This window comes from Camelina sativa, chromosome 17 (genome assembly GCF_030686135.1).
Source record: "Camelina sativa cultivar CO46 ecotype springtype chromosome 17, ASM3068613v1".
NCBI lineage: Eukaryota > Viridiplantae > Streptophyta > Magnoliopsida > Brassicales > Brassicaceae > Camelina > Camelina sativa.
The window spans coordinates 8,914,131-8,938,955 of record NC_141896.1 but is presented as its reverse complement, the minus strand read 5'-3'; the positions used below and the strand labels follow the sequence as shown (position 1 = coordinate 8,938,955).

Here is a 24,825-nt window from a genome sequence, read left to right as displayed (position 1 = left end):
TTGTGGTCCATTATCACGCTGAGTACGGAAGTATTGCCGTTCTCTCTTAAACAATAAGAACTGTACGTCGTTTTTAGTGTCTCAGCTTACCAGTGAAGCTCGCAGACAATAACAATGGCGGGCGCCAAAAGAAGAGAAAACTCGAAAAGGTATCGAATTTTCCCGCCCATTTATCAACAACGCGAAATCCTCGAACTTCACTTCTCGTAAGTTCTCATTTTTCTCCCCTTCACCGACCCCCGAAGAGACACTCGACGAAGAAGATGGTTTCCTCAACCATTAAATCGGATTCGAAGGACGAATTGAAACAAACCCTAAACCCCAAAACCCCTAAAAATGTCTACCAAATCGGAGGCCTTCAAGTCGAATTCCCTTATCAACCATACGGAACCCAGCTTGCGTTCATGAGCCGGGTCATATCTACGCTAGATCGAGCCCAGAGAGACGGTCACAGCCACGCGTTACTCGAGTCTCCCACTGGTACTGGCAAATCTCTGTCTTTGCTCTGCTCTGTTCTCGCTTGGCAACAGAACTATAAATCTCGGCTTCTGAAAGGGAATTTGACTCATTCGAAAGCTGCGCCGGAAGCAGTCACCGATCCATTGAATCACGGAGGTGGGTTCATACCGGAGACGCAGCCCTCAGGTTCGTGAAATTAAGATGTACCTTAATGAATGATTTGGGCTTTCTTAATTAGTGTATTAGTTTTTAATTCGTGGTTTATCTCTGATTAGATACTCCTGCATCTACAAAAGTGGAGCAAGCTGAAACTGCAACTAAGAAGAGAACTAAAATTCCTACCATATACTATGCTTCGTAAGCAGCTTTATATAAGTAATCTTGGAGATATTGTGAATTAAATTTTGTGTTTAGTATTTGGTATTGATTGTTTGCTTTTTTGTTCTGTAGACGAACTCATTCTCAGATTACTCAAGTGATTCGTGAGTATCGGAAAACTGGTTATAGAGTGCCCATGGCTGTATTGGTATGTTCAATTTGATTTTGCTCTCTTTTTGTGGACTTGCCTATTTGCGTTTAATCAAGATACTAAAAGGTGTTTTTTCTTCCACCTGTGTCTGTCTTCTTTGTGTAAGGCTTCACGAAAACATTACTGTACTAATCGTAATGTACATGGGAAAGACAATGTCGATGATGAATGGTGAGTTTCATCCACATTCATATCATCTCATTATTCTTTTCAGTTAAGCATATTCTCTATACTAACTAACATTTAATCATTTTCTAGTCGGTTGCTCCTAAAAGATAAGGGAAACATACAATGTTCTGAATTCAAGTGAGTTTTTCCTGATAATATAAGTTCTTTTTTTTTACCTCTTTTGTTGTTAGCTTTTCAAACCATGTAACTGTTTTCCTTAACTTCCAGGAACGTCAATAAAATCACATCTCATCCATCACTTCAGCCTAGAGGTCACAATGAGGTTCATGATATTGAAGATCTTGTAAAAGTTGGAAAAAACGTTAGAGGTTAGAATTGGTTTATTGTTTACTTTTATTGATTGAACTTTTCTATTTCTTAATCTCTAATAACTTTCTTGTAGGCTGCCCATATTATGCTTCCTGGTCAATGGCGGAGAATGCACAATTGGTGTTTTGTCCTTACTCCTATATAGTTAATCCTGTCATCCGAGCAGGAGTTGAAGTAGATCTAAAAGGAGCGATTATAATTTTTGATGAAGCTCAGTAAGTTTCAGAATCTTCTTGGTTTTAATATATTTACACATAGAATTTTCTGGTTGAAACATGAGTTTGTAGGTTTCTTAGCATGCTTGTGATGTGATGATACGGCCGTCTACTAAATCTTTCACTGTCCACAGCAATATGGAAGACATTGCTCGTGAAGCAGGAAGCATTAACTTAGAAGAAGAGACTCTTTTCAGTATAAACTACTCAAAATTATTCCTGCACTTATTCATGGTTTGGTTCACTGACATTTAATTTACTAATGTGGTTTATGTGTTATGCAGAATTGCAGAATGAACTAGAACAGATGAGCGTGGCACAGCCAATGATATATCAACCCTTGTGTGAAGTAGTAGATGTAAGTCATTAACTGCAAACTAATGTTGAGATGCATCTTTGCTGACTACGTTTTAATATTGATTGGTCTATGTATTTAGGGATTGATAAGCTGGATTGGAAGAAAAAAGGATTCATTAGCAAAACGTGATTTCCAGCACTATTTCTCTAGGTAAGTTAAACTCTTCTTCCAATCATTTACTTTACTGTAGAATTTGAAAGGGGTTGCAACTGTTTATAGTCTTGGTTTTCTTAGTCTCCATGAGAACTAGTTTTGTTTGGACGACTCTTACTAGCTATACATATTTTATGTAGCATTCTTGACTAAAATGTAGTAGATATAGATCCTCTGTTAACCCACCCGAAAAATTTGTGCATATATTTGCATGTAGGCATAATCTGCATTGTAGTATATTTTATTTAGTGATGAGTTTCATGTAGTGTTACCAGAAATAATGGTCGAGCCATTGGTATTGGAACTTTTTTTTCCCAAAAGAATATCAAATTAAGTAGGAAACCATGTTTATAAAACAGTAATCAAGCATCGCACTAATTCCACAATGACATGATTGCAGTTGGACCGGAGACAAAGCTTTAAGAGAGCTTGAGGAATCTAATATCTCTCGTGAATGCTTCCCAATCTTATTGGAATGCTTTACAAAGGTAAGTCATTTCTTCAACGTTATCTGGTTAGGCCCACAGGCTTTATATGATGCTTGAATGTGCAATTGTGATTGCTGTTCTAGGCAATCAGAACATCAAAGGAAGCAGAAATGGAATCAGATATGCTTTATTTGAGTGGGTTATCTGTCTTGACACTAGAAGGTTTTTTGCGTCTCCCTAACTTTATTAAGCATTGTTTCCTGTGATATCGTTTCGAGGATGAGAGCTTATTGTATCATATTCATGCAGAGTTGTTCTCTTCACTTACGTACTTCTTTTCAAGAAATGGAAGTCACATCCTAGATTACCAACTGGGTTTACAACGCTCTACTAAAAGAGGTACAACTTTTTAGCCGAATGTGTGAAAAGTTTACCCATCTGTAATAAAAAAAGGTGTTCATTGTTGCTCTATTGGGCTGCAGGAGATTCTTCTGGTACATGGACGCATACTTTCAGTTTGTGGTGCATGAATCCTTCGGTTGTTTTTAAAGACTTAGCTGATATATCTCTATCCATCATTTTAACATCTGGGTAAGCAGTATCCTGTTTCTTAATATTGCTACTGCAAAGAATTATGTGATCCTTTTTCAAGTCATGTACACCTTTTTCATCTGATATTTTGGCAAGTAATAACACCTTTTTACTTCATTATATAAGGTTCTGTAAAAACCACAACCTCATCAATGTACAATGACATTACTCATCTTTTTTGTTAAGTTTGGTTACTACCAGTGATCAATGTGGTCCTTTTTGTACATCACATTCTTTATGTGCATACCATTCTACTCTCCTCCTTAACCCATTTGCTAAATTATATGTTTCTTGAGCCATCTTTTTCAGGAATGAGTAAGTTTGAATTTCTTGGTTGTGAAATATAGGACTTTGTCACCGATGAATTCTTTCTCATCTGAACTTGGGATGCAGTTTGGCACTTGTTTAGAGGCTCCACATGTGATTGATGTTAATCTGCAGGTTCTGACTAAAGCTCTCTACGTAGCAACCGTTTTCAGAACTGAATGTATGATTTAACAAAATCTTTGTTCCAGGTGTGGGCTGGTGCAATCTCCATTGGTCCTGGTAATTATCCTCTAAATGCAAGTTATAAAACAGCTGATGCATATGAGTTCCAGGTACCGGGGATTTTTTGTCACTGGCACAATCTATTTTTGCATGTATATGTGTTTTTGTACAGTAATGCATTACTTTTGTGTGTTTGTAAACGTATGCTCTACTTTTGTTTGAAGGATGCTTTAGGGAAATCGTTGGAAGAAATTTGCGCTGTTGTACCAGGTGGCTCCCTTGTATTCTTTCCAAGCTATAAGTTGATGGAAAAACTCTGCACACGTTGGCGTGAAACTGGGCAATGGTCTCGGCTTTGCTTGAAAAAGGACCTTTTTGTTGGTAAGTAATATTTTTCATCTGTGATCATGTAAAAATTGTTGTAGCAAATCCTATTGTTATGCTTTTTTTTTTCTTGTCAAAAATTTGAAATAAGAATCCTTGGTTGCAGAACCAAGAGGAGGAGCCCAGGAAGAATTTGATTCTGTTCTGAAGGGATATTATGATTCTATACGTGGGAAGAATAGATTCACTGGAAGAAATAAAAGAGTTAAGAAAGCATGGACTATTAAAACTGAGACTCAAGATGATTCTAAGAAAGGAGCTGCATTTCTTGCAGTGTGTAGAGGAAAGGTTTGTTTTTTCTTTTTCTTTTCTTGTCATGGTTTCTATATATATATATAATGTTCAATATTTAAAAAGCAATCCAATCTCGTGTCGTTGGACTCTATGAGCATGACATGGGTATCTCGTAGTTTTCACATAACATATTTGAAAACTTGATAACTTATTTGAGTTTAAAGTCTATGTTTCTAATAGGTTTCAGAAGGGATTGACTTTGCTGATGACAACGCCAGGGCAGTGGTATCCTTTTTAACTGCATTGTCTTGGTATTTTATTTTCTTATGTGGATGTCAATCAATGTAGTCCGTTGCTGCAATAGAAGCTTAGGATATTTTTGATAAATGGGCTGTTAACCCTTGATGATTACATACAGATAATTGTCGGCATTCCATTTCCAAACTTGTAAGAATTCTATTTTCCTAAAATCTTTCAGCTTCGTTCCAAATCCATCTTCAAGGAGCAGTTTTTAATTAATCACTTTCTTGCTAGGCATGATATTCAAGTCGGACTAAAGAAGAAATATAATGATACCTACAAATCATCTAAAAACCTTCTTGGAGGGAGTGACTGGTATTGCCAACAGGCCTATCGTGCTTTAAATCAAGCAGCAGGTGCTATGTAATAACTTACATGTTGTCAATTGGTTCTTCCAGTCAATTTTAATATTGTAACAGGATATTCTGTCATGGTGTTTTTCTTTACAGGGCGATGTATCCGGCATAGGTTTGATTATGGTGCCATCATATTTTTGGGTAATAATAACATATCAGTGATCTGTGGATAGTAACTGCTCAACTTTATTTATGTACGTTTTGTTCACTATGGTTATCATAGCTCTGAGGTTGCCTTGTTTTGGTGTCCAGATGAGCGATACAAAGAAGAAAGGAACAGAACGTCTATTTCAAAGTGGCTAAGGCAGTCTATCAAACTGTATGATAATTTTGAAGTATCTATGGAAGGGTTAAGATCATTTTTCAAAAGTGCCAAGGTTCAAACCATCTCATTCTGGTCCTTGAAACTTTATTACATAGTCATTAAAACGCTGAAAACTTTATGCAGGAGCGACTTGACAGTAAGATGTCTGCGTCCCAGGATTATACTGTTGAGAAGAACTTTTCTTCGGAAAACCAAAGCAAAGAATACAGAAGGAAGGAAAATCAGATTCAGAACAAATCTAGTCATGTGGAACCAAAAGTATATTTTAAAAGCAAACGTTTTTTTTTTTACTTTGTTGGGTGTTCTCTATGAATTCATTTTGTTATTGATAATGAATTTGTGTGCAGGATATCGCAGGTAGGAAGGTGGTAGACGTGGAGGATCGCACAGATTCGTATACAAAATATCCTTTTATGAACAAAACCAAGGCCTTTTTGGATCACAAAGATGTGAAACCAAAAATAGCTGAAGATTCAATATCTGTACGGCATTCTACTCAGACATTCATTCAAATTAAAGAGGAAGCTGAACGCTACAAAGACGTTATTGATCTTGAGTGCGGTGTCCAACCTGAGACTGGGTAACAATATCAGACAAGTTCTTTTTATACAAATCTAGATATATTTGATTTGCACCATTTCTATCTCAAGTTTAATTCTTAAAGAGTGTTACAAAGTAGCATGTTTGTTAGTGTTAGCTTCAACTACAAAAACTAGCATGTAATGTGAACATTGTATCGATAAACTGCAGATTGTAAGCTTATATTTGCAGATCTTTAAGAAGACTTAACAACTGTCATGTGCAGGTATTGCGAGGTGTCATCAGTGACCTACGGTGATGAAGATCCAGAAACATCTTTTGTCAAGGAGACCTCTGGTATGATCAATGGGATATCAGTAGCCAGTCCATGTTCTTGCTCGATGAATGAAAGCTCTAGTCCAGCAGCAATAGGTCTGAGATCTCCGAGGTCTCCTGATCAATTATTAAAGCGGCATATATCTACTCCAAATTTTAGAAAATCTCCTCTTGGAGCTGAGTCATCCGTAGTAGCAAATCCTGAGGGAAATTCTTTCGGTGACATCCGTAGTTCGACTCCAGAAGCAGAGTCATCTTTCAACATGAGCGTTAATTCACAAGCTTTGAAGAGAAGAAAGTTTACTAGCTCTCCTGTCATTAACCTTGAAGACGAAAACAGTGATGCACCTAATACTAGAGGACCCTCAGATCACACGAGTTTAACAAGAAGAATTGAGTTTGGGTTTGGGAGCACCGAACCAAGATCCCAAAACTACAACATATATTCTTTTCCAGAAGTAAATCAGAAAGTGCAGCTATCTTGTTTGCTCTGCAAAAGTCCATTAGGTCTACCTGAGAATGACTCTTATCTCAACTGCTTGTTGACTTCGTCGTCCAAAAAGTATTTGCTGTCTCTTCTGAAAAAAACATCAGGAACTGCTGCTGCAGAAATGCCAACAAGTGTTTCAATTATCATGACAGATTGCTCATTGGTTAATCAGAGACTCTGCAGAAAATTTGAAGGCTCAAAAGGTCAGGGTATTTGGTGCGAGCAAGATGGATGTGTTTTCAATACTATCTGTTGCCCTTTCTGCAGTATCCCAAACATATGTCTCGGAGTGCAAGTCATGGCTACTGATTCATCAAATGTCCAGTTTTTGAGTAAAGTAAGTTGACTTCAGTGGTGATTCCTTAGAGTGCTTAAGTATCTCTCATTTATGATTGGCTGCATTGTCTTGAGCTCTTCCTAATATCAAAATCTAATCTACTTGTTTGCAGATTTTGTTCTTTGCTGATCATCTAGAAGTCACGAATGATGCTGCAAGCAAAGAAACGGTCTTAAAGCACAAGGTAGTCTTGTATATCTGCTACTTACATACCCTTAAGTCTTTAGAAGCAATTTGAGGTTTAAGTTTGGAATTAATGGAGATGCAAAATATTTTAATATAGCACTGAAATGATTTTAATGCTTTGAGGACAAAGCTTGACAGGTGTAAAGTTGTATGAATAAATATTAATAACCTAATGGTATTGTAGGAACCTCTTGCTGACACTAATGCAGCTGTGGATAAGAGTGATATGCTTGAGTCAATAGAGAGATTTGCATACTCCCCAATTCAGCAGCAAGTTTCAGGAGGCTGGAGGACTACAAAATCAAAGGTCTGTAAAGATAATAACATGCATTCTGGTTTCTGTTAACACCGTTAGTCTAATCCCACACCTCATTTGTATGTATGTGCAGTTGAGACTACCAAAACGCAATTTGCCAACAAGCAAGAAGACCTAGAAAGAGGATGCTTTCATACCTCAGCAAGCAGAAGCGGTCTGATTCATAATGAGGGATAGTCAAGGCAGCAAAACCAGCGGCACCAAGTTGTCATAAACAGATGTGAACCAAAGAACTTTGCTCATGTCATCATGTGGCTGAAGAAAATTGGTTTTGCGTCTAAACTTGGCCAGCTTCGTTCGGAACTTAATTTATGTCCAGGTCGTGGCAATCCCTTTGTTCATGGTGGGTTATATGTACATACTACATTCGTAGAAGGTCAAACGTAAATTTGTGAAAAACAAATTCTACACTAAATAGACTTGTTAAAGCTCACTCTCATAGATAATATAATATTCTTTTATTGAGACAACCAAATAATTGGTTTAGTTTAGTGAAAACAGAGTGAAGATATTAGGAGTTCTTCGTCTTTATTTCACGTCAGCCTGTAGGAAATTTGTTCTCCATAAACTTCTCCCTACTCAACAAATGCTCAATCCCTGAAAACACAAAATGTTCAAATGATTTCATCTCTTTATTATAAAACCTTATACGGTAGGCATCAAAAACAGAGCAAACCATTAGAGAATATCATATTTTTAGATATTACCTCTATCAGGACTCGGGAAGAGTATATGCTCATAAGACTCAAACCCTCCAGAATCTCCATAACTCCTCTCCTCAGTCGTCACAGCCGCATCATCGGTCGGACCAGTCACCGTTGTCGTCTGAGGCTGCTTACGTTTGGACCGAGCTCGCCGGTTTTGAAACCAATTGTAGACATTTTTCTCCATGATTTGTCCGTGCTCCGACAGCTCCGTAGCAATCTCTTTAATCCTCCGTGGATTTGGTGTTCCACTTCCTTCCTTGTAAATGTTCTCAAGAATCTGAAGTTGCTTCGCCGTTGGAGTCCATCGATGACGAGTCGACATACCATGAGCGCTTGACGATGCCACCATCGGATCAAAGTATCCTCCTCCCATCAGATTCATCCCTAGTGTATTTTCTCAAACCATTACCATAAAGATATTCAGTTTACGTGACCTTTAAGTTTCTTCCAAATACAACTATGGAGTTCATGAGAGAGAAGAGAAGTGTACTTACCTGATGAGAGAGGAGGGAAAGAAGAGAGCGAATTGTGTAGGACGACGAGCTGATCACATATTATAGCGTATATGGCGATTTGCTTACGGAGAGTCTCCATCTGCTCCTCCGTCATCACTCTACCATCATACGTACCGTTTAGGCTCCCTTGCTCCATCTCCTCTTTCACAACTTTGCTTTCTCCTCTCTCCTTTCTATCATATGATGAAGAAGACGACAATGATAAACAAATCTTTAGTTTATTTGTTACCGTTTGGACTCAAAACACATTTTTGGAAAGATTTAATTGAATAGGATCAATTGGTCCGATTTGTTTTTTCTCAATTACCAAATTAACTGAGGTAATTGTGAGATATAATTGCATTATAATTGATAGAATTAGATTATAATTTTTGTGGTCATATAACCAAATATCCGATTTTATATGACTTTTGTGAGATGAGAATAAATTTAATAGCAACGAAAAAAGCTATGGCCATAATTAACTAGGTTCGGTTTTTGTCAAAATTATTTCCACTTCATTTTAACCGAGATATACCGGCCAATATATATCAACCGTAGATGATATCACTTTGATTTCTGATGCTGAATCAGATGGCATGTATGATCAATTTGAGGAACACAAAATTACAATAAAAGACTTCTTGTTAATGTCACACACACACACACACACACACACAATTTTCTGTTTTATGGAAATTGAGAGAATAAAATAGATTAGAGATCTTCATCGTGCCTTCATGTCAGTGATCTATACGAATTTAACTCTCCAGAAATTTCCCTATACTCAACAAGTGCTCAATCCCTAAATCAGGACTTGGGAAGAGTATATGCTCATAAGACTCTAATCCACCAGAATCTCCACAACTTCTCCTCTCCTCCTTTGTCACAGCCACATCATCAGTTTGACCATTAGCCGTCGTCGTCGTTTGAGGCTGCTTGCGTTTGGACCGAGCTCGCCGGTTCTGAAACCAGTTGTAGACATTTGTCTCCGTGATCTGTCCATGTTCAGACAGCTCTGTCGCGATCTCTCTGATCCTCCGTCTATTCGGTGTTCCGCTTCCTTCCTCGTAAATGCTCTCGAGTATCTGAAGCTGCGTCGAAGTCGGAGTCCACCGGTGCCTAGACGATATCCTATGAGAACTTGACGATGACCCCATCGGATCAAAGTATCCACCGACCATTGGCCTCATTCCTTTTTTATTCTCAATTCATTATCAAAAAAAATATCAGTTACGTGACCGTTAAGGTTCTTTTAAGTACAAATATGTGTATTATATATCAAAACCACAAACCGCTAACTCTATTCAAGCTAAGCTTCTACAATACCAACCACGAGTTGGTTATACTCAAACTGTTAGGTGAGGTCTAAGGCTTAGACTCTTAGCGATTGATCATAAAACTATATTTTATAGATAGCAATACTTTAGAAGAATATTGAATAATAATAAATATATTTAGCAATTGATCAATGCTATCGCTAAACTGTCTTCGAATGTCCAAGATCATGTTAAACTGAATTCAAGGTTATGCAGCGAACACTAAATAGAAAAGTGTGTTTGAGTTCGTGTGTTATATACCAAACACAAACAAACACAGTTTTCACTGACACTAAGCTAGCAGCTCCATGAGTAAACAGTATGGTTGGAAACAACGTTTGCATCTCAAAACGCTGCGTTTAAATTCTTTCTTCTTGAAACACTTGTTTTACTACCGTTTAGAAGTTCATATGGTCGTCTTTCGTAAAGATTAAAAACATATAAAGTGATAGTCTGTAAATCAAAAGAACATATGTGTGTGTGTGTTCATATAGAAAGAGAGCTAAAGCAGAAGTAAGTGTACCTGATGAGAATGGATGGTAAGAAGAGAGAGAGTTGTGGAGGAGGACGAGCTGGTCGCAAATAACGGCGTAAACGGCGATCTGCTTACGGAGAATCTCCATCTGCTCCTCCGTCATCACTCTCCCTCTTCCATTATAGGCATCGTTTTGCATCTCTCTCTCCATCTCCTCTATCACTTTGCTTTTCTCCTTTTCAGTTTTCCTTTAACTATATTAAGAAGACAATGAGAAAGTGAAATGATATTTATATATTCTTTTGTTTATGAATAAAGTGGATCTTTAATTTATTTGTTACCGTTAAATTAAAACACTTTTTTTGCAAAAGATCTCTTGACTAATGATCAATTAGACCGGTTTTATATCTTTTTTCAGTTACTAGTTTATTAGATGACAAGTATTTAGAAGAAAAAAGATTATAATCCCGAATTAGGAAATTTTAGATTGGTTATATGGTCATAAATAGGATAAACTTTGGTCAACTGTGTTTTCACTATTTTGTGTTAGAAACTCTACATTTTAATCAAGTTTTACGGGTCAATTTATCCACCATTTGATATATAAAAGAAAAAGAAAAAAATGTGTTAATCCTATAATATCTAAGATGATCTCAATCCTATGTGTTGATGACATAATAAGACAGGAAACTTATATAGAAAAATAACCTACTCAATTCTAGGTATTATTTACATCAGTAGTAGCTTGTTGTATTCGTAGAGCTAGGAAACACAAACAGTGTCTGTGTAACTTACTTATATATATATTGGTTAGGTAAAGCCGGAAGCAAGGCTTAATCACAGCACAATATAAAATATTATCGTTGTGACTTATGACTAATGATTAAACTATTAAGAACAAAGGGAAGAAGAGCATGCTTTTTTTTTTTTTTTTCTTTGTTGATTAAGAAGAAACTGTATGAATTTGACCAAAAAGGTTCTTTGATTATAAAGTATAAACACAAGTGTGAATGCGCTATTCTGCTGCTATTAGGCGGATTTCACTCTCAATCTTCAGTTTTGTCAACAGCAATGACCAAATTCTAATCTTCTGTTAACCTTTTTTCTCACAAGGTTGTGAAAAGAGAACCAAATGATTACGGCCTAGGTCATTTGGAAAGAAGGCCATAATACAATTTTAACATCCTGAGTGACCACTAAAGTCAGATCAACCAAACCAAAAAGTAAAAAACATTGAATGCACTTTTTGGAACACTTTGATTAGGAGCGTGTTAATGCACTGGTCAAGACAAACATCGATAATTGTACTGAGATTTGAGAATTAATAAGAGATTAACATTCGTATTACTACTACTTGCTAGTAATGCACATATCAGCAGAGTTTAAAGAACTGTAGGTAAAATAACAAAACGTAAAGGGATAAAAAGAGCGTAATATAAAGCTGCAAATCTCTCTCATTCACCATCTAAACATTCTACATTCACTTTTTTCCATTACACGTAGAATCAGTGGGAGATAGTAGTAGTTTACTAAAACGAAACATCAGTAAAAAAAAAAAAAAAAAGTAAATAGACCCATTGATTTTAACCAGCCTCATTAACATTTTAAGAGAAGATAAAGAACATCCCAGAGATTCCTTGCAGCCTTCTATATTATGCTACCAAACTTCAACTTCTCAGTCATCATCTTCCTCCTACATAACATAAGTAACAGAGTTAATACAAAGGTTTACTTCTTCATACTAAAGTATTTTGGATGCAAAATGATGTAGAATGATAAATAGAATCAGCCGCTTACCTCTTCACTCCCATCCTCAGCATCATCCTCATCGTTGACCTCTGAAACAGACTTGTCAGATTCCTCATCTTCCTTTGGACCTTCCTCCTGAAACACACAAGACACAGCTGTTAGTCAAACACTACCCTTAAACTGATTACCAGTTATATGAATCATCATTGTTTACTCTAATCATAACTCTGCCAGCAACCATATGATTAGTATAAACATAACTCATCCTTCAATCATTTAATGTAAAACATATCTTAATTCATCCTTCAATCATGTGGTTAGTAACAACATAGCTCTTACTTCAATCATGTGATTAGTAAAAACGTAACTCTTCCTAAAATGTAATGATGAAAATTAAACACTCACCAGCTTCTTGTTGTAGGCTTTCATGTTCTTCTCATACTCAACCTTGCGTTTGTCAGCCTTCGCAACATAAGGAGCTTTCTCCTACATTATCATAACACCCACAGGTTAAATTAAAAACATACATAACAAACAAGCCTGTACCATTTGAATTAGTAAACAACTTCAACTAAATAGCTCAGAAAACTTACGGAATCTGACAAGGATTTCCACTTTTCACCACCAGCTTTGCCAACCTAACATCATCCATTTGAAAAAAAATCATTGTCAGTATTATAACTTCAAAATACAACAAAAGGCTACGGTGAAAAAGCAGCAAATCACAACTCACAGCAGCGACAGATTTGTTCTTGGGGTGCTCCTTCTTGTACGTTTCACGGAAATCTTCCCTACAAGATCATAAGTCAACGCAAGTTTAGCACACAGAATTAAAAGTAGAATCAGTTAACCAATGATTGGATTATACAGTCAACGTTACAGAGCATTTAGGCATAATAATAATAATAAACAACATCAATATGACCAATCATTTTGACGACAAATCATAGCAAATAAACGAAGCTAATAATCTCAATTTGAACAGATTAATTGAAACAAACTTGAACTAATCAACACATAGAAATTGAAGAATCGAAGAGGAGATAATTTACATGAAAACGAAGAAGGCACTGGAAGGCCTCTTAGGTTTGTTAGGATCCTTAGCAGCACCTTTGCCTCCCTTAGTAGGCTTCTTAGTCACAGAGAGCCTATCATCACCACAAAATTTTAAGTTAAAAAAACGCTTCACAAAACAACAAACGATTTGAATACGGATCTGGAATCCAGAGATCTAGGAACTAACTCGGATACAAACAAACAAAAAAATAAAAAAATCACAGAAGAAATCGATCGATGTGAAAACTCACTTTGAGCTCCTGGTTTCAGCTTTCGCTTTACCTCCTTTCATGATCGATTCTGAAGAAACAAAAAAACTAGATCAGCATACAAAAATACGAAACGCAATTAAAACAGAGAGAAACTTCGGTTCTATGCGCTTAAAAAAACAGCTACGCAGACAAAATTATCACAATCTAGAGATCGAAACACACATAAACTGGAAAAATCAACGAAAAAAACGAAGGAAATCGGATGAAATTACCTTGAAGAAGAAGAAGAAGAAGAAGAAGAAGAAGAAGAGCTTCGTAGGGTTTGAAGAGAGAGAGAGAGAGAGAGAGAGAATAATAATAAGTACGTGTTTGTGAATTGTACGCTTTGTGAACCGATTCAAGTGAGAGGCCGAGAGATGGATGAGAGGCTTCTTAAGTGGAAGGAAAAAAATATCTTGTATGATTAAAAGATTTATTCAATTTTGTTTCCACGACATGTGAAAAATAAAAATCTTAGGGGTTTAGGCGGGATTTCAAATATATTACGCCACGTCAACGATCCTTGTGATTTCTCATTACTGGCTTTCACATTCTCCCGCTTTTTTATTATTCCTTTTCATTGAGTGTGAGAACGAACATGCATGTGTTTTCTCTTCTATGTGCTTCGTAAATTTGTACTTATTTTACTTTTTGTACTGCATGTTTATTAAAAGGGATAAAAATATAAAGATCGTTTAGGTCCAAATTCGAATGCGAGATTTAATGACCGAATCATTCTCGAATCATTCTCTTTCCTAATAAGTTATTAGAATAATCAATTCTATGATCGTATGTTCAATTTTCTTATAAGCAAAATCAAAAGAATATAGATTTTGTTTACTAGCAGCTCCTTTCTGACGAAAAACTAGACATCATCCCCTCTTATAATTTACAACCCCTGCGTAATTTAAGTCAATTTAGCAAACCACATTTGATTGATTACCCATTGTTGAAGATTTTGATTAAGAGAGAATTAGTGGTTAACCTACATATTAACATAACTCGTCATTCATTCACTCTGACCACTTGCGAATGAATAATAATACATAGTACATCCTTTATCCTTTATGGATAATGAATCAAGCTAGAGAGTTTAACACGTAACCACTATTATGCTAGTGACATTTCCTTACAAACTACAAAAGATTTATCCAACACCATCAACAATAAAATAAACTGAGAACTGAGAAGAGGTAAGAAAAACAGTAAAACTAAATCGTTTTATAGAGCAAAGAGTACAGAGCTGCAAGTCTCTCTTTCACCATCTAAACATTCTACAATTCACACTTTCTCCATCCAAAGGGCTTCTTTAGTGGGAGGAGGTTGTGGAAATACATAGAGAACAGAAAGAAAAAAAGAAAGACCCCTTTTTAATCAGCACCATTAACATTTCAAGTAAAAAAGATAAAGATAAAAAGCCCAGAGAGATTTTTGCAGCCATCTATACTAATGCTACCAGGTACCAGCCATCCAACTTCTTAGTCATCGTCCTCCTCCTGGATTTTAATTATACACACCAAAGTATATTAACAAGAGTTAAAAAAACAAAGTTCTTTGTTGTATGTATACTATGATGTAAAAAATAACTTTAAAAGACTCAACCACTAACCTCTTCACTACCATCCTCAGCATCATCCTCGTCATTGACCTCTGACACTGACTTGTCAGATTCCTCATCTTCCTTTGGACCTTCCTCCTGAAACAACCACAAACGTATCATGAAGATTGGTCAAACAACTCAATAACTATCAATCTCTTTAATCTGACGTATGATTGACATTATTAGATTTACCAGTTTCTTGTTGTAAGCTTTAATGTTCTTCTCATATTCAACCTTACGTTTCTCAGCCTTGGCAACATAAGGAGCTTTCTCCTGGAATTATTGTAAAACAAAACCCACACACATAGTATTAGACTTGCTATAAGAAACGTGACGTTTGATATCATAACTAAACTTTGGTCAAACTGTTCAGAGAGAAAGAGATGACGTACAGAATCTGACAGTGATTTCCACTTGTCTCCAGCAGCTTTTCCAACCTGTAATCCATTGAAAAATTCACCCATCAGTACAACAACTTTATATACCCACAAGAGTAAGGTACAACAACATATAGAAGAAGCTTTTATAATGATCACAAATAACACTCACAGTAGCTACAGACTTGTTCTTGGGGTTTTCTATCTTGAAAGTCTCACGGAAATCTTCCCTACACATCACAAAGAGTCAACACTAGTATTATTAACACACACAACCAATAGGAATCATCAACAATCAAATCAAAGTATGGACAATAAGAGATTCTTTGGACTAGCTAGTATCAGATACTTTTTCACTCAACCACAGCAGACAAAATATTCTTACTAGTCTCACCTTAAAAAGAGAGTAGCCAGATGAAAAAAAACTTTTGAACGGCAAAAAAGTTTTAATCCATGCAAAACTACTGAACACAGATAATATGAAGAATCGGAGGCAAGGATTACATGAAAACGAAGAAAGCACTGGCTGGCCTCTTTGGTTTGTTTGGATCCTTGGCAGCTGCTTTGCCACGAGCTCCTCCTTTAGCAGGCTTCTTAGTCACAGAGAGCCTATTACCACAAACAAAATCAGGCAACAACACTCTTCAGAAAACGAACAACGACATGGACATGAATCTAAATTTCCAGAGATCTGACCAAAATATAATAATTCACAAATAGATCGAATCTGAAACTTACTTGGAGCTCCTGGTTTCAGCCTTTGATTTACCTCCTTTCATAATTGACTCTGCGAAACGTATCACACAAGATCAGTAAAGAAACTAAATAAGTACTTCACATATAGCATACTTCGATTCTATACACAAATGCGATAATTGGAAAAAAAAATCATCATCACCAGATCGACACACATGATCGAAATGAATTCAAGATGCTACAAAAAAACCTAATCATATACAGCATAAATCGCAAACATCCAGAACATGAAAATTCATATCTCAAAACACACAAAAATCAATTTGAATAAAACAAATCATATCGCCTAAACAGATCGAAAACACAAAACCGAGAGATGAATCAAACTAGAAAACGAATGAAATTTACCTTGGAGACGAAGAGCGAAGGGTTCAAATAGAGAGATAGAGAGAAGGAATTGAGCGAGGTTTGTGATTTGTACGCTATATGGGAGAAGAAGATTCAAGTGAGATGAGGAAGAAGGAGGCTAGTGGGGGAGAGAAAAAGCTTTGTAAAATATCTTTGGTCAATCAATAAAAAGGGATTTTGTGAATAAAAATTGAAATTTCGCACGAAATGTAAAAAAAAACTGAGGGGTTTAGGCGGGATTTCAAATATATTATGCCACGTCATCGATCTATGTGATTTCATTTTATTGGCTCTCACCTTCTCAAGTTTTGATCGTTGGTCTTTGTTTATGTGTGTTTCTCTTGTGCTTCTTTCTCAGCGTGAGGATTCAGCGGCAAGTGATATGGTGACTCATTGCCCTTATTTTTGGTTCCTAAAATAATTAAAATCAGAGCAGTTATTACGAATAATATTTATTCGCGTTAATAATATCCTCGAGGATCCGGTTCGGTTTGCTGCGTCGGTCATCCGGTTCGATTTGGCTTTTGTTAATATTCTAGGGCTTCTGATTTTAAATTGTTCGGTTTGGTTGAAGTTTACAAATAGTTATAAATTAAATAATTGAAATTCTTTTAGATCTATGAATCTATCTAAAACAAAATACTATCTGGGCCTAAAATTCATTGGGTTTGCGTCTACACAGTGACCACACTACCTAATCAAATATGAAAGCCCAAATGGAAAAGTAAAGATGACTAAACAAGTTTTCTTCTTCTTCCACTTAAATTATATTGCAAATTGTGAAGTGACAGGAGATAAGTCCATTTGTAGAAGGCACCATCACATTCGGGATCGAGTCCCAGCTCCTACGAATGTAGGAATTTGGCTAATGGGTCGGCCAGTTGTGGCCCAATGGTTGACAAAAAAAAAAAAAATTATATTGCAAATTCCCTCAATCAATCGGTTCGATGCTTCTTATAGAATCTTCTTCATCATTAGAAAATATATTTGATACACCATCTTTTGTGCCTTGGTATACTCCGTTAAAAAAACATAAGCTTCTGTAAATAATAAGCATGGTCGACTGGTCGCAAGTGTCTTTACAATTGTCGTGTATATCAATTTATTTGCGATATTTGTGAACGGTATTTGTTTGCGATAGGCTATCCCGTAGTTACACACTCTGGCATAGTCGGAATCTGCGGCCAGTGACCTTGCATAGTGATCAGAGCCGGTCGCACAGGCTGATGAATCATGTGCTTGCGGCCGTGAAATAATAGTGTTCAGTGTCGAATCAAATATATATTTCCATTTTCGTTCTTAGTTTGTGGTTGTTTATAAACACGGCCAGCTTCTAGTTCTAAATGAGTAATATCTCTACATTTCATCTAAATTTTGGTTGATTTTTCATTTTTTATTCTATGGATGTAACTGATTTGTTGTTGGTATGATATGTCTGGTTTTCTCCAAAAGGTTGATTTTTTTGAATCTAAAGGTTACAGCGTTTCTTCCTTATGATTAGAGTTGTTAATGTATAATAATCACTGATCCCATAAAGAGAAATCCCGCTTGTGTTTTAAAAATATTTTTCATACAACTGTTTTTTTACAAAAAAATACTTGAAACCACCTAGATATCAAGAAACTTTGTGTGTTAATATTTTATATATTGATTCAAAATAAGCGAAACATGAAACTTTTTACTTGGTTATACCAATGATTCCCATAACTGCAGTCAGATAAGAGACGCGTGGGTCATCATCTTTAGACGCTACAATTGCTTTATCATTATGCGCGTCCTCGTCGACAGGAAAGAATGAGGGCGTAAACATATAGGAGTTCCATACGCTTTTGAACCCCCATTGTGTGTCCAACCCTAAAACTCCCCAACTGCCAGCTTCCATGTCATACACATGAACCTTACATTTGTAATAAGAAGGGATCCTCATCTCCCTCACCACAAGACGCTTGCCATCATACGCAACCATGATCCATGATGGTTCATACATATTGTCTTCCATAGATATGTTCTTGATCCGCCTGGAAAAGGTCCATTTGGGATTTCCGAGTAGTGTATAAAATGAGATTGTTTCTTTTGTCCCTGATATTAAAGTTAGGCTATTGGTTTTATTGTTTGCTGCAAATAACAGTTTCATATCCTGATCCTGATGGAAAGTAGAAGGAATGAAATGCGCTTGCTCTGTCTCGGGATTGAACGCTATGATGCTCCCGTCGTTTCTCAACCAGTGAAGAGTGTCGTCCAAGTAAACATGTTTCATTTCTGTTGTGAGGTAACTTTTTGAGCTAGCGGTGATGGTCGTTTTTGATAATCTCCAAGAATCTCCATCGCTGATTTCGAATCCGTAAACCATTTGCATCTCAAGTATGCCGACGATCTTGAATCTCTTGGTTGTTCGATTTACCGCAAAACCAATGCACATCGCTCTAGGATGACTTTTTCCCACAGAAACACTAACTCTCGTAGGCAATATCATAGGCAAAAGTTTTGACCCAGAGTGATCTATGAACCGAAACCTCTTTGTGAGGGGATTTGCGACGAAGAGTCCACCAATGTGTAGTAGGAGAAAGCCAGAGCATGCACCAAAAAAGGAACAATTGTATATATTCAATGATGTATACGCTCTAATGTTTGATTCTGACATAACATCCAATGAAGAGAATAAAGGCGGGTAGTAGATGTAAGTGGCGGGCCAACCTTCAATGTGAAGCAAACTGGGTATGACCCGGGAAGAGTATCCGACTTCAAACATCGGGTCATCAGAAATATGCGATTTGAAAAATTTATTAGTGCATCGCATCATCGCAAGAGATTTGAGTTTCAATCTGAAGAGAATGTCGTCGAGGAGATGCAAAGGTAATCTCTCCATGGTCGAGGATGAATCTAAGTGATAATTTCGTGGTAAACCATCCATGATTAGAGATGCCCTTAATCAAACTTTATTATAATCTGAGTTTGTTTCATTGATTTGTTGATGATGTGAGATTTTTTTTTTTTTTTTTTTTTTTTGACAACAAAAGATCAGCTCAAACGAGCCAATTGGTTGGGAAAGGAAATGAGATTAAAAAGTATTTTTAATTTATAGCTTGCTAGAATGTCATTAAGAAAAGGAAATGTAACAATCAATCAATAATATATAAAGGAAAATCCAAAGAAAATCTCACCATCATAAGATAAATTAAATCTTACCCAATTTTATTAGAAAGAAATGTTATGACATTTCCATGGATTTGAAAAAGAAAAAAATAAATATCTTTGATAAGATCAAAAAAAATTGTAAGATTATATATATATATATATTAGATTGCAAGAATATTTATCAGTTATTTTAATTTTTAGCTAGCTATCAAGCCATTAAGAAAAGGAAATGTAACAATCAAGTAATAATATATAAAAGAAAATCCAAAGACAATCTCACCATTATAAATAAATTAAATTTTACTCAATTCTTTTAGAAATAAATATTATGACATTTCCATGGATTTGAAAAAAAAATATAATAAATATCTTTGATGAGATCAAGAAAATTTATAATATATTAGCATATATATATATTTTTTAGATTGCAAGATAATTTATCAGTTATTTTTTTTCTTTTACTTTTAGCAAAAAAGTCAATAAATATTATATCCAACGGTAATAAAAATTATATCATAATTTTAAAAATTATTAAAGTTGATGAACATGCATGACATGTCATTTTAAAAATCTTACTTTGAAAGTTGTTCTACTCTAAATATGGGAACATGCATGACATGTCATTTTTAAAAAATCTTACTTTAAAAGCTTCTCTACTCTAATATGGGAACATGAATGACATGTCATTTTAAAAATCTTACTTTGAAAGCTTCTCTACTCTAAGGCCCAACGTAGCTAAAAATATAGCTAGATAAAATTAGACTGTAATTATATTATAATGATGGTTATGGGTTACAATTAGACTTAAGGAAAGTCAACACCTGTACAAGGTCAAAAGGACTGTTAAGGTCACTAAACATTCAAAACCCCCTACCCATCTAAGCCACTCACAAATTCATTGCGGCCTTTACAAAAAATGCCTCCATCGAGGAGTACAAAGAAACAAAAAGGTCCTTCAAACAGAGGATCCCACTCTCTCATCGTTGAATACTCCCGTTAACCAGAAAGGAAATCCAGAAGCCACATAGGACTGAGTTCGACTATCTTCAGAGACACTACGAGCAATGAGAAAAGCTCCTCTATTTGAAACCCCAGCTTCCAGAACAAACTTCCAATCTCCAATTCCAATCAGAGCTGACAGCAACTGAGAAGAATAAAACCTGAAAGATGGCCACGCCTTAGGCCTAATCACCGCTCCCACCAAAGCCGAATCCTCCACAGCAAAGGTAATCTTCCCCATTTTGTGACTGATCATACTCTCAACAGCCCACACTGTACCCAGAAAACTCGCCTCTTGCTTGGATTTTACATTGAAGAAAGCTCTCCTGCTATGCATCAACGTCACTCCATTGTGATCTCTTACTACCCAAGCCGCACCAGCTAAGTTCTTCCTTTTAGACCAAGAAACCCCAATATTACATTTTAACCAATGTTGGGAAGGAGGGCACCACCGATCCAAAACCATCGAATGACTTTCAGAACTGTGAGAGAGGGTCGAAGGGTTTGTGGTTCCATGTAGAGAATGGTCAACCACTTGAGCCTCCAGCCACACCTCAACATCCTCCTGAATTTTAGTAGCAGTCTCCATCGGAGAGAAAGACTTCCCTTCAAAAACCAAACAATTCCTATTTTTCCATATTCTTCATAGGATCCAAGGGAAACTTTTCCTGATCTCCTTAGGCCACAGTAAGTTATCTCTATTGATCAACAAGTGCTGAAAGTGGGAGAAAACCGAACCTTCATCTAGTCCAGAGTTTGGCGTAGGGAAGTTGGAGAGAGCCCAGATCTGTCTTGCCATAGGACAAGAGAACAACACATGGAAGATGGACTCGCTAGTCATTCCACACACTTGACAGCTCACATCAAATTTGAGTCCTCTTCGAACCAAGAGATCTCCCACTGGCAAAGCACCACTCAACATTTTCCAAAGGAAAACTTTTATCTTTGGTTCAGTTTGCAACCTCCAGACCTACTCTTTTAGGATATTTAAGGAAGGAAGAGCCGTTGCCTCCCTGATCAGAGTTTCTTTTTCTATTCGAGTAGCCAACCAATACTCCGACTTTACCGAATAAGCACCCGATTTGTTATGCTTCCAAATCAAGAAATCCTCCATTGCCACCACGGGTCTTGTTTCTCTGATTTTAATGATATCATTCGGGAAAAACAGATAATCCAATTTCTCCATATCCCAATCTCTTCTCTCAAGATCAATGATATCACACACCTTTAAGTTGATGTCAATGATGGGGTTCTTTATGAGAGGAGCTCTCATCCCACCATCTTCTAGCCAAAGGTCGGTCCAAACACGCATTGATGCTCCGTTTCCAACTCGTTTTACCATCCCTTTGCTTATCAAATCTCTCCCATGTAAAATGCTTCTCCATCCAAAAGAAGGCCTAGAACCAAGCCCTGCGTCCACAAATTGCCCCCGCGGAAAGTATCTACTTTTTATTAGCCTTGAGAAAAGACTATCCGGATCTTGGATAAATCTCCATGCTTGCTTAGCTAAGAGAGCTTGATTGAATAAACGTATATCCTTGAAACCCATTCCCCCTTGGTTTTTTGGCAAGCACATCCTTTCCCAACTTCACCAATGAATTTTCATGGTATTTTCGGTTGAGCTCCACCAAAAATCCGTCATAGCACTGGATAGAATAGCACAAGATTTCTTGGGGAGTTTAAAACAGGACATAGCGAACACAGGCATAGCCATTGCAACGGTCTTCAACATTATCTCTTTTCCTCCCTGAGATAAAGTTCTGGCATACCATCCTGATAACTTATTCTGCACTCTATCTTTAAGGTAGCTCAGCATCTGAATTTTGGACCCACTGAAACATTCTGGTAAACCTAAATAAGTTCCCGCTCCTCCTTGGTTCACAATTCCCATGCAAGCTTGAATCTCCAGTTTACAAGCTTCAGGAACTTTCTTCCCGAAGGTAATGGAAGACTTTGAGGCATTGATGACTTGCCCTGAAGCGGAACCGTAAACCTTTAGGATGTTTTGAAGACCAGTAGCTTCTTCACCATTAGCTTTACAGAGGAAAAGACTATCGTCGGCATAAAGCAGATGATGAATGACCGGACCGTCTGCAGAAAATTGAAAACCCGAGATTCTCCTTTCCATTTGAGCTGAGTTTAGCAAGTGTGAGAGACCCTCAGTACATAACACAAAAAGAAAGGGAGAGAGAGGATCTCCCTGCCTTATCCCTCTCTCCGGTATGATCATTCCACAAGCCTTGTCATTTATGAGCACAGAGAAAGTTACAGTTGTAACACACTTCATTCTCCAAGCAATCCAAGTCTGGTGAAACCCTAAGGCTGAGAGCATGTATCTTAAATAACACCATTCAACCCTATCATAAGCCTTTGACATATTGGATTTAACTGCCATGTACTCGGAACAGAAAGGTTCTTTGGTGTTCAGCGAATGGACAAGCTCATGGGCAATCAGAATATTGGCTGTTATCAAACGATCCGAGACAAAAGCTGACTGATAATCAGACACAATCAGAGGCAGAAAAGGCTTCAGTCTGTCAACTAACACTTTGGAGATCACCTTATACATGACAGAACATAGACTTATAGGTCTAAGATCCGGCATTGAAGAAGGATGAGGGATCTTTGGAATTAAGCACAAGTGAGTGTAGTTCCATTCTCCAGGCAAAACTCCATTGGAAAAGAAGTTCTGGACTTCAACAATGACCTGAGCTCCTACTATATCCCAATAGTGTTGAAAGAATAGAGCAGACATACCATCAGCTCCAAGAGCACTAGAAGGATCAATAGAAAAAACCGCCTCTTTGATTTCATCCGGAGAAACCACCCTTATTAACTTGTCATTCATTTCACTTGTGACTCTAGGTTGGAGATCATGAAACAGATTGCCAAAAGGAGCCGGGTTGGATGATTTGAAAAGATCTTGGAAATATGCAGCAGCCACTTCCCCTTTTGATCCTTCAGAAAACTGATTATTCCCATTGATGTCCACCAATCTCTCAATTCTATTCTTTGATCTCGACTCCTTCACTGAAGCTTGGAAAAATTTGGTATTACGGTCACCACACTTCATCCATTTTTTCCGGCTTTTTTGTCTCCAAAAGATTTCTTCATCTCTATAGGCCTTCACCAAGTCTTTTTTCAAGGAGACAACTCGATAGAAGCTAGGGGAGAGCATAGATTGATGAGCATCCAAGTCTATCTCAATCTTCCTGATCTTGTCTTTCGAGTTGATCTTGCATTTTTTTCCTTTACTTTTGAGGGTCCAAAATTTTTAGAAAATTTTCAATGTTCAGCATATATATCCAAAATCTAGCCCCAAAAAAGTGTAGATAAAAAGAAATTATGGACATTTTAGCACATGGTCCATGATAAGTTTGAGCCGCCAACACAAGGTGCTAATAGTAAGGCATATGGAGGATCCGGGGAGTGTCATGTGTATGTGGAACAATTTGGAGAAAAACAAATAGGCCATCTGAGTTGTGTGATTTAGGGAATTTTCAAACCGTGAAATCAGTTATAACGGATTAACTCATGGTCAAGAATCAAAATTTTATTTTTAAGTATTGAAGTTTAAACTGCTTAAATTCTAGAATTATATTATATATATATATATATATATATATAGATATTCCCTTTTTAATAAAAGGGAAGTACACGGCATAGTTTTCGTAGACTTTATATTTTTAATAAATGATTACAAATGGTTATAAATAAGTTATAGATAGGTTATAAATTAATTCATATATTCATATTAATCGGTTACACCTAAATATTAGGGATATTCCAAATTGATAATTGATATAATAATGGTAACAAACAAAATCATGGATATTCCAAATTGTATTTTCAGAAGATTTTAGTCCTATATCACGTTGTTTCCAAAGATCTTTAAACACAGTATTACAAATTTATTTTCCACAGATTTTATCAATAGACCACAACGTTAACCAAATATTGATTACAAAACTGGTAGATTGATTGGTTATAAGTTAAATAGTGGGTTACAAGATAGATTACGAAATAAAATTTAATCAGTGTTATAGCACGGGTATT

At 36.5% G+C, this 24,825-nt stretch overlaps 5 protein-coding genes and 2 pseudogenes across 6 annotated transcripts; 1 reads left to right on the top strand and 6 right to left on the bottom strand.

Moving 5' to 3' along the window:
• The first annotated feature begins 50 nt into the window (after positions 1-50).
• LOC104756426 (uncharacterized) lies at positions 51-7,973 on the top strand. Its single transcript, XM_010479019.3, has 29 exons — positions 51-645; positions 735-816; positions 910-985; positions 1,095-1,159; positions 1,247-1,294; positions 1,385-1,485; positions 1,560-1,701; positions 1,836-1,897; positions 1,986-2,059; positions 2,139-2,209; positions 2,613-2,700; positions 2,784-2,862; positions 2,950-3,039; positions 3,123-3,231; positions 3,579-3,672; positions 3,747-3,830; positions 3,945-4,101; positions 4,211-4,392; positions 4,579-4,623; positions 4,757-4,785; positions 4,873-4,994; positions 5,088-5,135; positions 5,247-5,371; positions 5,443-5,577; positions 5,667-5,899; positions 6,125-7,001; positions 7,114-7,185; positions 7,372-7,494; positions 7,577-7,973. Exons 1-29 carry the CDS (start codon positions 264-266, stop codon positions 7,619-7,621), a joined length of 3,840 nt encoding a protein of 1,279 aa, XP_010477321.2. The 5' UTR covers positions 51-263; the 3' UTR covers positions 7,622-7,973.
• A 68-nt stretch (positions 7,974-8,041) lies between these two features.
• Positions 8,042-8,874, bottom strand: LOC104759312 (putative WUSCHEL-related homeobox 10 pseudogene; annotated as a pseudogene).
• A 457-nt stretch (positions 8,875-9,331) lies between these two features.
• LOC104756425 (WUSCHEL-related homeobox 14-like) lies at positions 9,332-10,817 on the bottom strand. Its single transcript, XM_019239268.2, has 2 exons — positions 10,547-10,817; positions 9,332-9,899 (listed from the first exon to the last, which is right to left on the bottom strand). Exons 1-2 carry the CDS (start codon positions 10,707-10,709, stop codon positions 9,466-9,468), a joined length of 597 nt encoding a protein of 198 aa, XP_019094813.2. The 5' UTR covers positions 10,710-10,817; the 3' UTR covers positions 9,332-9,465.
• A 1,112-nt stretch (positions 10,818-11,929) lies between these two features.
• Positions 11,930-14,195, bottom strand: LOC104756424 (high mobility group B protein 3). Its single transcript, XM_010479017.3, has 8 exons — positions 13,788-14,195; positions 13,555-13,603; positions 13,300-13,395; positions 12,981-13,038; positions 12,841-12,885; positions 12,653-12,733; positions 12,296-12,382; positions 11,930-12,191 (listed from the first exon to the last, which is right to left on the bottom strand). The coding sequence occupies exons 2-8, from the start codon at positions 13,593-13,595 to the stop codon at positions 12,174-12,176; spliced, it is 426 nt and encodes a 141-aa protein (XP_010477319.1). The 5' UTR covers positions 13,596-13,603; positions 13,788-14,195; the 3' UTR covers positions 11,930-12,173.
• A 560-nt stretch (positions 14,196-14,755) lies between these two features.
• On the bottom strand, positions 14,756-16,989 carry LOC104756423 (high mobility group B protein 2). The gene is made up of 8 exons (XM_010479016.3): positions 16,636-16,989; positions 16,270-16,318; positions 16,036-16,140; positions 15,704-15,761; positions 15,547-15,591; positions 15,347-15,427; positions 15,164-15,250; positions 14,756-15,050 (listed from the first exon to the last, which is right to left on the bottom strand). The coding sequence occupies exons 2-8, from the start codon at positions 16,308-16,310 to the stop codon at positions 15,033-15,035; spliced, it is 435 nt and encodes a 144-aa protein (XP_010477318.1). The 5' UTR covers positions 16,311-16,318; positions 16,636-16,989; the 3' UTR covers positions 14,756-15,032.
• A 1,170-nt stretch (positions 16,990-18,159) lies between these two features.
• On the bottom strand, positions 18,160-19,728 carry LOC104759311 (F-box protein At1g20360 pseudogene; annotated as a pseudogene). Its single transcript, XR_015587611.1, has one exon. The product of XR_015587611.1 is annotated as an F-box protein At1g20360 pseudogene (transcript).
• Positions 19,729-20,725: 997 nt separating this feature from the next.
• On the bottom strand, positions 20,726-21,691 carry LOC147923423 (uncharacterized). The gene is made up of 2 exons (XM_087496432.1): positions 21,508-21,691; positions 20,726-21,375 (listed from the first exon to the last, which is right to left on the bottom strand). The coding sequence occupies exons 1-2, from the start codon at positions 21,689-21,691 to the stop codon at positions 20,726-20,728; spliced, it is 834 nt and encodes a 277-aa protein (XP_087352558.1).
• Between the last annotated feature and the right edge of the window lie 3,134 nt (positions 21,692-24,825).

Coding starts and splice junctions, on each gene's coding strand:
- LOC104756423 (XM_010479016.3), bottom strand. CDS start 16,310: ATGAAAGGAGGTAAATCAAAGGCTGAAACCAGGAGCTCCAA. Junction 16,141..16,269: donor GCTGAAACCAGGAGCTCCAA/GTAAGTTTCAGA, acceptor TTGTGGTAATAG/GCTCTCTGTGACTAAGAAGC. Junction 15,592..15,703: donor AGAACAAGTCTGTAGCTACT/GTGAGTGTTATT, acceptor AATGGATTACAG/GTTGGAAAAGCTGCTGGAGA.
- LOC104756424 (XM_010479017.3), bottom strand. CDS start 13,595: ATGAAAGGAGGTAAAGCGAAAGCTGAAACCAGGAGCTCAAA. Junction 12,886..12,980: donor AGAACAAATCTGTCGCTGCT/GTGAGTTGTGAT, acceptor GGATGATGTTAG/GTTGGCAAAGCTGGTGGTGA. Junction 12,383..12,652: donor AAGCCTACAACAAGAAGCTG/GTGAGTGTTTAA, acceptor TGTGTGTTTCAG/GAGGAAGGTCCAAAGGAAGA.
- LOC104756426 (XM_010479019.3), top strand. CDS start 264: ATGGTTTCCTCAACCATTAAATCGGATTCGAAGGACGAATTGAAACAA. Junction 2,060..2,138: donor CCTTGTGTGAAGTAGTAGAT/GTAAGTCATTAA, acceptor CTATGTATTTAG/GGATTGATAAGCTGGATTGG. Junction 4,624..4,756: donor ATGACAACGCCAGGGCAGTG/GTATCCTTTTTA, acceptor GATTACATACAG/ATAATTGTCGGCATTCCATT.
- LOC147923423 (XM_087496432.1), bottom strand. CDS start 21,691: ATGTTGAGTGGTGCTTTGCCAGTGGGAGATCTCTTGGTTCGAAGAGGA. Junction 21,376..21,507: donor AAACTCTGGACTAGATGAAG/GTTCGGTTTTCT, acceptor TGGTTTTTGAAG/GGAAGTCTTTCTCTCCGATG.
- LOC104756425 (XM_019239268.2), bottom strand. CDS start 10,709: ATGGAGAGAGAGATGCAAAACGATGCCTATAATGGAAGAGGGAGAGTG. Junction 9,900..10,546: donor TTACCATCCATTCTCATCAG/GTACACTTACTT, acceptor AGAATAAAAAAG/GAATGAGGCCAATGGTCGGT.